This window comes from Triplophysa rosa, linkage group LG5 (genome assembly GCF_024868665.1).
Source record: "Triplophysa rosa linkage group LG5, Trosa_1v2, whole genome shotgun sequence".
In the NCBI taxonomy this organism is placed as follows: Eukaryota; Metazoa; Chordata; class Actinopteri; order Cypriniformes; family Nemacheilidae; genus Triplophysa; species Triplophysa rosa.
The window spans coordinates 16,939,094-16,951,297 of NC_079894.1; the positions used below are offsets into that span (position 1 = coordinate 16,939,094).

Here is a 12,204-nt window from a genome sequence, read left to right on the forward strand (position 1 = left end):
CTCTCTCTCTCTCTCTCTCTCTCTCTCTCTCTCTCTCTCTCTCTCTCTCTCTCTCTCTCTCTCTCTCTCTCTCTCTCTCTCTCTCTCTCTCTCTCTCTCTCTCTCTCTCTCTCTCTCTCTCTCTCTCTCTCTCAATCCTGGACTGGGCGTGCGCAAGGCAACTATGCTTCATAAATTTAATTGCACACACAACGAGGAGCCAGTACCCTCTCCACTCAAAGGGGGTGTTACATGCAGTATAAATATCACATATTCGCTAACCATGCACTTGATTGAATTGATCCATCGTGCATCACATGTACTGTGGCACTAGGGCTGGTTGAGTTAAAAATACATAATCATAATTTTTTGTTTTATTTTTAGTGTGTTTGTTTGCCCTGAAATGACTTAAAAGGATATTTAATAGGTTCTTTTAAATGGGTGGTTCACAGCAATGAAACAAACTAACTACATTTGGGATGCTTAAAATGACCACATTTACAGATTGTAGGCTATTAAAATATCTGCTTATACTTTTATACTTGCTATTTGTAAAAGAAAAATTTGGCTAGCATTACTTGCAGTAAAAGGATTAAATTATAAGTAAACAATGACCAGATTCAAAGCACATTAAAATCATCACAGTACTGTATTTACAGTTTATCTCCAACAATGACATTGTAAAAAATACGGTGAATATTTGCTATATTGCCTATCCCTAAGATACACATCCCTGCTTTTTTCTTTGGTCTCCAAACTGTTTGGCAAGAGCTTACTGTCACCGGCCGCTGTTTTTATTTGTGTTTTGTGAAATCTGCCCAGAATATTTAAGTGGTTTACCCTCACGCTTCAGTGGGGCAACACAAGAGAGAGGGGAGGGCGAGAGGGAGAGGTGATGGAAGAGAGTAAGGGAAGCTTTAAAGGACAGAGAAATTCAGTGAGAGGAGAAAAATACAGCAGCATGTGCGGTGGAAACGCATACTTGGGCTGTGGGTACATGTGTGGAGAAGACTGAACATTTAAGAGCAAGAACAGAGAAAAAATTTGATCTTTAGGCTGGAAAGGCAGGCTGCACCTCAAGTAGAGTTTTTTTTTAACCTCACTCCACCGAACTCAAAACCGTCTGCCAGTTCTGTAGATCCACAATGTCAGTTCTTATTGCAAGTCAGTTAAAGATCGACACCAGCACTTCAATAGGAAAGGTAAGTCCTTATACAGTATTTGTAGCATTAATTACAACACTCATAAGCTTTATATACCTCTTTATGAGTACAATGCTAAAAGCTTGATGGTTTTGATATTGAGCTATATAAGCAGAATATGCTGAAGATTACAGAATTGTGATGACAGGTCATGATCATGAATATTGTCAATGTTGTAGAATTTGACCATTTTAAAGTAACTATAGAAACTAGAAAGGTTTGATGTGTTGATTGATGTGATGTGTTTATTGCAGTCAAGAGAGCTCCTGGACATTTTTGTCATCAAGGACACCTCAAGCTGTTATATGAACTTTTCAATATCTCCCTGCATGCCTTGTTTATACCACCTCAATGCACATGACTCATTAAAGATGAACACAATAGATAATAGTATTTCCCTTTCAGTCTAAGGCCTTTTAGGAATATAAACTTGTTTTTAGTCTCTTGTGCCTACACAAGATACAAACACATACAGTAAAGATGCATTCGTGTACAAGTATTTAGAGTTAAGGGATAAATAATATTTATTGTACCCAGATATGAAATGCATTCTGCAGTTCATAATGGCTCAAAATGTTTATCACACCTTGTCATGGATACAGCAGTTATAGAATTTACAAGTTCTTTTCATACTTCACCATAGATTGAGTCTTGACCGTAGAGCCAAAACCTCCTTTAAGGCTGTAATACACTACAAGACTTTATAAAAGACTTTATAAAATCTGAACAGATTTAAAAAAAACAGTGCATCACACACCCCACAATAAAATCTGCACACTGGTGCAAATTTTCCACAACAAGTCCGGACTGAAAATCTGGTCAAAATATTAGCAAAAGTCTTGTAGTGTATTCTAGCCTTAGATGTGAAACCATTTTAAAATGTGAATGGAGTTTCCAGTCCATACTGTAGCTCTGCTTGCACTTTCTCTGTCAAACTATAGAGATATTTGCTCATTTAGTCAGTTGCGATTTACTACCAAAGCCCTCTGCATATCATCCTTAGTTCTAATTTTGCTGGCACCCTTATCTTGAACATTTTAAAATTGGATTCAAAGGCTGGATTCACAGAGCACATCATCTGTCTCAGAAAACTGGCTTCAGTAAACAGGAGAATCTTCAGAGAGAACAAATCTTAATTTTCATGCTCTGTTTCATGCAACTTACTTGAAAAGAGTGATATTAAAGATGAAAGTGAGCGTCAATAGGCGTATAAGAAGGTTCTGATCGTCGTAGCTTGTCGATACACCCTGTAAGATTTATGACTTGGTCGTACCACAATTTTAATCAAAGCTTCATAAGAATTCAAAATAGTTATGAATAAATTGCCCACCATTGCAATCAGTTGAATCTGCAAAAGTGATTTTTTTAATATACCTCAGGCGATGAATATCGGTTAAGAATTTGAGATTGAAGTTAAACTTATTAATTAAATTAAACTTAATGTCGGCCCTGCACGCCTGAAGAAAATGAACACTATAAGCTTTCAAAGTCACTATTATGATGGGTGCTTGAAGGAAATAAATAAAGCAACCTTTAAAGATGTAAATTAAACTAAACTACATCCCTTTGAAGTCAAACTGCTGTGCTGCAGCACCACAGTGTGCAGAAAATAAAGCACAATAGCACAATAAATAAAGGCAGTGGCTATTTGCAGTAATTGTAAGTAGGAATAGATACTATTGACACTAAGGTGAAAATAGCGACAGATACTATTTACACTAAGTTTAAATAGCAGTAGGTTCTGTTTACACTAAGTGAATATAGCAGCATTTCTTAGCGATATGCTATTTACACGAAGTAAAAATAGCTGTATTTTCTTTGGAGGATGTGTAAATAGTAGTTAGATACATTTACATTTACGCATTTGGCAGACGCTTTTATCCAAAGCGACTTACATTGCATTATACTATACATTTGTTTCTGCGTATGTGCAATCCCTGGGATCGAACCCATAACCTTGGCATTGCTAGTGCCATGCTCTAACCACTGAACTACAGGAAAGCTGTTAGATGCAATTGGTACTTATAAATATTGGCAGATACTATTTGCACCTCAGTATTATTGTGCATTAAACATTAAATCATGTAAATCATAATATGGATGGTAACTTATTGAGATAATAAAGCCCTACACCTACCCCCAACTTTACCCTAAACCCAAACTTTATGAATAAAACTTATAATAAAACAAATGCCTTCATGATCTGAAATGTGATGGAAAAAGGTGAAACTGCGATTTCCGCAAAAGGTGGCTTTGAATCCAGGTCTATTCCAATCAGATACTGGTGGGCGGAGTTAGTGCAAATAATTTCTTCCATTAAGGCGCGGGCTGTTTGTATTCTATATAAATAAATGTGAAACGTACCATAAAGTGCAGACTCTAATATGTATAGTTTAATCCAACACCATCCATTGTCAATGAATAAAAAATAGTGAAACCTCGGGGCACAGAGGGCACTGTTAGGACTAAAAAGGACCCTGGAATTTTGGTTACTTTAAAAAACTAAACAAAGTCCACATGAAATCAAAAGTGGCACCTTTTACGGAGTATCTTTAGTGATGTTCAGTTAAGACCCCTGGTGGTCAAAGATCTCAGGGCACCCTGGGGCACTGATCTTATTGGCCTGCTTTATAAACTTTTTGTATGTTATACACATAGCCGATCCTTCCTATACGCAGACTACGCATATTGCGCAGGGGCCACCTTTTTCCACTATATTTCGTTTGCCCATGATCGGCAATTATGTCATTTTTAGTTTGTGCCATCACATTTAGAGAATTATTGATGTGTTTTTGCATGCTTAGCTTTTTTGAGAAAACTGTATTTATCATGCTTTATTTTTGTTAGTAAATCACTCATTTTGTAGTAAAAACACAGCGTTTGTGTGTTATAGTTTTTTTTTAACAGCTAGATGGTTCCAGAGCCAAGCATTAGGGTCAATCAAAATTTGTATTAAGTATAAATTTAACCCCTAGTTTAATGTTGAATGTTTTTTTTTTCTTTCAGTCTTCATTCACTTAAGTGCGTTAATTTAGTTATTGTTTCTTTATTTCTTATAGTATACAGTTATGTTTACATTTACATTTAGTCATTTAGCAGACGCTTTTATCCAAAGTGACTTAGAGAGTTTATGGAGCAATAAGCGATATGTCATACAGGAGCAATAATACAATAGGGGCTAATACAAAGTTACTAGTTTCAACAAAAGCTAGACCAATACCTGTTGAGAGAAATAGAGAGTTTTTTTTTCTTTTTTTCCCTCATTTGTCTCATTTGTTTAGGCCTATATCTCATTTTAATTATTTGTACAAGGGTCCCTTACAAGTTTGCTTGGGGCCCCCAGATGTCTAGGATCGGCACTGGGTATACAGTATTGTGAAGCTATTAGTGTGTAAGACTGTTTTAGATATTTATAGGTAATTGTGAGAGCAACAAAACATAAAGATGTGTACTGTTGAATAGATCAGGGTTACCAGTTGCTTGAGATCCACTGGCAGGCTGTGTTGAAATAAGTCACAGTCAAAACAAGCCTTGAGTCTTCTTTGTGTTCCTTGTATATTTAAAAATACTTTTTATACTCAGCACTTGTCCAATACAGCCAATGAGGCAGCAAATTGAGATGTAGCCTCAAACCTTAAAGTGATGTTTCTCTGTCATCCTATGACCTGGGTTGGCATTGCATAGAGTATTTGCGGAGCGTCATGACAGATTACTCTATTGATCTTCAGTGCTTGAGATGGGCTGAGGTCTGCTGAACTCTCCAGGAAGAGAGATGCGCTTTTAAACAGAGATGACAGCTCAAAGATACAAACAACCAACTCATCAAATCTCAAGCTGTTTACACCTGAGTTGATCTTTAGGGACAGCTCTTGTGCATTGTAATGCAACTGTCAGTGGGCCAATTTCAAAGAAAAGTTTAAAACATCTTTAAAAAAGTCTTTAAAAAATGTAAGTGAATATTTGAATGAACTGCAGGATTATGGGCTATCATAGGCAACCGAAAGTCTTGAATGAATGTGCAAGCATTGGAATTGCTCAAGGCTTTGGAATCCTTCTAGATGCTTCTCAGCTTTCAGACACACCCGTTGGCTCTGTGCCATGAAGGTGCTTCGAGACTCTTTAATTGTGTTCAACTGTGTCACTTTAGAGTGTAAAGGAGCCAAAGCTGTAATTGAATGTTGAAGCATAATTGATTGATAAGGAGTTTATTTCTCTATAACACTGGGATCTTATTAGGGTCAGCATCACTGTGCTTAATTGCATTTTCATATACAAACTAAAGTAGGCATGTATCACTGTCTGTCATACATAGGGCATAAAATTATCTGTATGTGATGTTTAGATTTTTCTGTAAAGATAACTACAAAATGATAAACAGACCTGTCTCTGCGTTATTCAATACCAAAAGTGACATTAAGATTGATGTTCAAATTGATCAAAATCTCAATTCAGTTTCATGTATTCTGAGTCCAAGATAACTGGACAGTAAGAAAGTTACTGGCAAGGTGATATAAGCATGTGAATGTGTTTGCTTTATGGGCATAATTTCAGTGGATGTTGAGGAGATTATGCCGTTTCATTTTGTCATCGTGATTTCTGAGAATCTGCTTCTTCTGTGATGCCACCATATTGATCCAGTGTCTTTGCTGCATACAGATTTATTTTTAAATGTCTTTATTAAAGGTGGGGTGGTTGATTTGGAAAGGTGCTAATTTTAGCCTGCTATCTCTGAAATTATAATCCCACCCTCAATGCGATTCGCCGTTCAAAGCCACGCCTCCTCCAAACACATGAATGTATTTCGTAAATCCACGTAACGAATTACAAACTAAATCTATTAAATTTTTCTCGAAGCATGTACATACCTGTCTAATAGAAAGATAGCAACCATGGTATTGTCTTTAAGACCCTTTGCCTGCCGGTAAAAGCTGAACCGATGTTAATTCAAGTTTTTCCTCTTTCATGATCCAGACGTTTTTTCATTGCTGCTTTTTCAAAAACTGACTTTTGTTTTGTAGATTTACTTGTTGTCGGTTCTACACGAAAGTTTGATTGTTGCTGATTCCAGCCATTCTCCCTACATTGATACAATGGACGTCAGCACGCTGATGACGTATGATGTCTGCGTGAACAGGGTGCGCAGTGGTATGCTAAATACGTTGGCTGAAAACATACACATGACCAGTCAGCGTTCGGCCAGAACGTTTGATAGGGCAAACGTTTTTTGGTCCTACGCCTTTCACAGACGATATATAATTATAAAAATATTATTTGACCACTATACTTTTGATTGCTATCAGGATGTAAAGAGATTTCCAACCAACATGACAAAAAATGTTTCTGGACAGTATCACCCACCCTGCCTTTAAGGATTTATGATGTTGTGTACATGTGTATGCTGCAGAAGTGACAGAATCTCTCACCACAATCAGTCTTATTTTCCTATCCACCAAACTGCATTTTCATTCTTGTCTACTTTTTGTTACTATGCAGGTATGTGTCCTACATGACAATCTGACTGAAATTCATGACACATTGACACGTAGAAACATCTGCACTTTTCTGATGTCAGTGTGAACCAGTGGTGTTTTGTATGTGTTGAACAGTTGTTTTCAAAAACTTAAGTCTGCATTTTTTTTTAAACAGTACATTTCACATGAAAGAGCCTGTATGTAGACTGCTTTGTTAGACAATGTCCCTTGAAGGCCAGCTTAATAGTTTATTATCTAGAAGGTATGATAAAAGTATATTCTTGATAGTGCTTTCTCTACTTTTGATTGTTGAAATCAATGAAATACTAATACCTTTGTAGCACAGACTGCATGAATAATGCATGCTATAAGTTATTCAGCCTCCAGCTGTTCTGTTTTGAGTAAGCACACTTCAGATGGCTGCATGCTCTGCAGGAAAATGGAAATTACTCCCGGTAAAAGAAAAAGTAATTGATTCTTACATGCTATTTAATTTCCTGTGCATTCTAGAACTAATTGTGATACAGTTAGAACCACATTAACAACAACTGTAAAATGTATTAGGAGCTTTGGGTGAGTTTGCTCAAGGCCTATTTTTCTAAATGTGTCTGGTGTACTATATGTGAATGGTATATGGATTACAACTGCTCAATGCAGTTTTTAAGAAAGCACAAGTAAAGAACTCTAAGAATTCAATTGATACCGTTAGGCCCTGCTAAATGATGCAATGATGATGCAGTTCACAAATACACTTTTTCTTAGCGCTATATGTGAACCTGGACCACAAAACCAGTCTTAAGTAGCATGGAAATATTTGTGGCTAAAGCCAACAAAACATTCTGGGTCAAAATTATAGATTTTTTTTTAATGCCCCAAATCATTAGGATATTAAGGAAAAATGTTCCGTGAAGATTTTTAGTAAATTTCCAACCGTAAATATATCAAAACTTTATTTTTCTGAGTGGATGCAGCAAAGCCGTGAACAAAAATGGCCAGAAACACGCCTACAAACAGCTCCCTGCTGCCCGCTCTTTGGGAATTACCCACTCAAGTTTGGTATCTATATGTAAAGCTTAGAATTTCAGCTGTCGGGTTCTTCTACTCTCCACAACGTCATTACAGTGGTAAGCCAATAGAGAGCGTTAAAACAAATCTGTTTCTTCTTAGCAACAGCCTGCTACAGTGCCTCTGATTAACAACTCCAAAGGCAATTTTCTCATTTTTTGATTTTTTTGCACCCTCAGATTCCAGAGTATAAAATAGTTGTATCTCAGCCAATTTTGTTCATATCCTAACAAACCATACACCAATAGAAACTTAAAGGCGGTGTGTCCGATTTCTCTTAGCCGTTGTTGATTTTCAAATCACCAAAACAGACACACACCTACCCCCATCTTTCGCTTTCGTCAGCACTCGGCTCGACTAATGTCTGTCCTGTGCACTGTGCACCTTACTGCTGATTGGCTACAAGGTTGTTTTGGTACTCGGCCCGACTTTGTCTAAACAAGCGTAATTCGGAAATCGGACACCCCTCCTTTAAGTATTCAACTTTCAGATGATGAATAAATCTCAATTTCGAAATCTTGCCCCATAAGACTGATGGTTTTGTTGTCCAGGGTCACATATTTTGTTCTTACATATGCTTTTGTCTGTTACAGGGTGGTTTTAGGGGTTATTTATATGATCTTTGATAATTGTATCATCTTCATCAATGTATGTCTGGCAAATATCTCCATTGATTTTGATTTCTCAGGAGCTTTGGGGCATAATGGTCTCCATGCCACAAATCATAATGACATAAGCATTAACTGCAAATATTGCAGTGTAATAGATTTTGTTTAATAGAATTTAGATTTTGTTGCTGCTTCTTTTATTTACTTTAATCCAGCTTTAGTTTTGACTGCCTTGAGTATAAAAGATATTGAGTAAAGTATATTTAATCTATTTTTGTATTGACACAAATTTCATAGAGCACGAATAATGTATAAATGAATGTTTATGTTTTTATTAAGAGTTGTGAACTATCTGTTTCTTTTTAAGATAAAATGTTACTGCACGTTTTAAGCACCCCTGAATAGTTTAATAGTTTTGTTACAGACCTCCCTAAAACATTTTATTTATATAAATTTATAATAAAATTATATTATTTATATAGTATAAGTAAAAGAGGTAGTAATTCAGTATTTGTATTTGTTTTAGTACCTTATTTTTGACACGTGGAGACAAAACGCGAACGATACAGTATCCCACCCTTCGTTTTTTTTCTTTCTTTCTTTTGCTTTCTTTTAACTACTTTTTTATATTATCCGTGGTGTATACAAGTACTGTCTATAGCGCGGTCTTATAAGGTGCATTATTGCGCTGTACCGCAGTGTGGCACTCCAGTACTGCGCATCTGACCTTTCCGGCATCTTTTGAAGCGAAAGGAAAGGTTATTCTTAAATATTGAGCATTTTTTAACATTCCTAAATTGATTATTGACTATAAACGATTAAAAAGGGCTGTAGTTTGTAGTCATTATAGTTAGTGTGTATTTGGTGAGCTGAATTCTCCAGTTGAAAATCCTGTGGTCACTTCTCATGCAGCACGCGTCTCTCCACACACACGCGCGCCCGCATGCACTGCTCTGCTCTGCGTAAAGCTCACACGTCTCTTAACATCGCTCGCCTCATTTCAAAATTGCAGTGCAGTGCAATGTTGTACACTCCATTTGTTAAACCCGATAGCTGAATATAGTTAAATACATAATACATTTTTAATTTTATAGTCGCTTTTCGGAAGACAGGCTACAGAGGAAACAACGTGCTTTGAATACAGAGAAGACTTTCTCCAATACCGCCCGGGCTCGAGTCAATGCCATAAGACAGAGAAATATTATATTTTTCCGAGTGCATAATATTTTACTTTTAATTGAAGGCTTTGTCTTTTTTGAAGACATTTGCCTCAGGGCTATTCAAGAAGACGAAAAGGGTTTGCCTCAGCGGAAGAGGGAAAATAACATAAAACAAGTACATTGGGAGCGCAGCTAATGAGAGATCTCACGCATTGAGATGCTTAAGTGATTTTTACCGGACTCATGGCTTCGCTTTACCAGAGATTCACGGGGAAGATTAATACCAACAAATCTTTTCCCCATCCACCTGAAGCCAGCCATCTCCTGGGTGGACAGGTTCCTGAGGAAGAGAATAAGGCTGGGAAGAGTCCCCATCATCCCTCATCCCGACCTCCAGCCCAGTACCGCAAGAGAAACGCCTGCGAGGATGAAGACGTAAGAAATCGCCTTTATAATCCATTTACTTACCAAACATGCGTGTATGTTGTAGAGTTTGGTATAGCCTACATATAAATTGGTGTAGTAAATCAATTTTTTTGCGAATGAGAACGCGGTAAAAGTTATTGTGTTTTTCTTTATGAAATATTTGTAAAACAAAAGGCTGATTTGGCTGTTTGGTGCACTTAACGTCTATTTTTAAGCAGAGGTTGTGTGGTTATTAAACTGTCGCAAAACTGTTACAGGGTCCTAGGGTGTTTTAGTTCTCATCTAAATAGAAAGCAAAACAACTAGTGACCAGTAGGGTGCTTTGGTGCTGAACACATCACACATGAGTTTTACGTTGCGTCCGCCACAGGCTGATCGCGTGCTGCTGTTTTCATCGACTTGACCTTCGAAGACGAGAATGACGTCACAGCTTATGATGCACCTGCACCTGCTGCTTAAATGACATGAAGAGTTTTATACGTAAATACGTGCATGTGGTTTGCATGAATGTAGTCTTATGTTGTATCTAGTTTTTTATATTTTCTGTGGATTTAATTGTATCGAAAATTATTAGACAACTAATAGGCCTACTCCACAAAGTCTTTACTACAAATCACTGACTCATTATTAATAAACCCATGGTTAATTTATAGTAAGCAGTTATAAATTTAAACTACTGTATATTAGACACAAAATTACTATGAGCTCACCACAATTACAATAACCTATCCATGATATTTGTAGTAAAGCTATGATATTACAAATGATAAAAACAAATAATGATCTGCAAAAACATGGTTACCATTAGTAAGTAAATAAGAGGAAAATGACTTGTAAAATGCTTTCAAAGCTTATCCTACTTAGCTTCGTTCCAACTGCTGTCTATCAATACAGTAAATTGTCCTTCAGTAGATAGCATTGGCCAGTTTATTTCGGCAAGTAAACCATGATACTTAGCACATGAAGTTTTAGCATTGGAGATAAAGTGCACCGTTTAAAAAATTTTGCAAATTTCACACTCGCAATGCGAAATTTATATATTCATTTGACCAGGTTGGTAGAATTAACAAATCAATCCACACACAGTAACAAATCAAAACATTATACATTATAGATTTGTCTTTGTTCCAGACTGTAATTTCATGATCACATAATCCATGAATTAGCCCTACTCTGTCGCACCCAATGAGTTCACTGCGTGACTGCAGGTACCAGATGAGCGTTATCAAATCATTTCTGTGGGAGTTGAGTGCCATGCTTTAAAGTTGGATTAAAAGGGATTGACAGAAAATAAGGCATATATGCCCCAAAGCTACAATACTGTGGTGTTGTGAGTGACATTGGTTGAATTTCCTCCACTGCAGTGGCAGCGTAGAGTAAGCGAACTGCGACAAAACAATTGCTGGCTTTTAAAATCAAAGAAATGCATGGCACTGGAGGGATGTACTTCTGAGTAGCGCTAGGTTTGCTAAACTTAAGTGAAGTAGCTTCCCATAAATTGTACAATTATGAAAAGATGGTTGCGTTTTTTTAGGTTCTCTGGCACTGTTTGAAAATCTTAAGACTAAACAATAGAATCTGCAAAAAATCTATAATTGTTGAGTAGTTTTAACTTAATTAATACAATTAATATGCAATAAAATATTAATATAAATTAATTTGAATAAAAATTAAATATAAAATAAATTGTTAGAGTTCTAGCCACTAGCCAAACCGATAACCAAACACAGACCAGAAGTTTCCTTTGGGCCAGGCACGTGCATCCGATGATACGTCTATACTGTATAACCCAATTGCAGTTTTGTTTGAAGGTGTCTGTTTACAGTTTTTGCCTTCTGTTGTTTGTATTATATACTGTAGCCTTAGCAACTGCAGGGGGCCAACAGAATTGTGGACCCTATGAGATCACACACTGTCCAGTAACAGTCTGTCAACACAAGTGGTTTGATCTGAATTTTTAATGAACAATGCAGTGACTATCAGCAGATGGGGTCTGTCAGCCCCTCTTGATTTTATAACCTGTCCTGTATTATAAATAATAACTATTGTGCATACAGATGGGTGAAACAAAGCAGCAAGGAAATTTGCTATATTGTGAATGTGAATAAATTGGCAAAATGGTGTTACAGAAGAGTGCCTGCAACCCTAACCCTATTGAACAATCACCTCTTTTTTATTTTTAGACATTAATCATATTTAGTTTATGGAATTGTACATGAAATACACTGAACAAAATTTTAAACGCAACACTTTTGTTTTTGCCCCCATTTTTCATGAGCTGAACTCAAAGATC

General features: G+C 36.6%; 1 protein-coding gene across 2 annotated transcripts in view; it reads left to right on the forward strand.

Moving 5' to 3' along the window:
* dpp6b (dipeptidyl-peptidase 6b) overlaps positions 1-12,204 on the forward strand; it is a 112,308-nt gene that overhangs the window by 14,374 nt on the left and 85,730 nt on the right. The window contains exon 1 of one of the 2 annotated variants that reach the window (XM_057334871.1): positions 9,266-9,920. The exons of the other annotated variant lie outside the window; for it this stretch is intronic. Coding sequence (XP_057190854.1) covers positions 9,729-9,920 — 192 coding nt within the window. The 5' untranslated portion in view covers positions 9,266-9,728. Of the gene's footprint in view, positions 1-9,265; positions 9,921-12,204 lie in introns of those variants that run through there. 2 annotated transcript variants of the gene reach the window in all.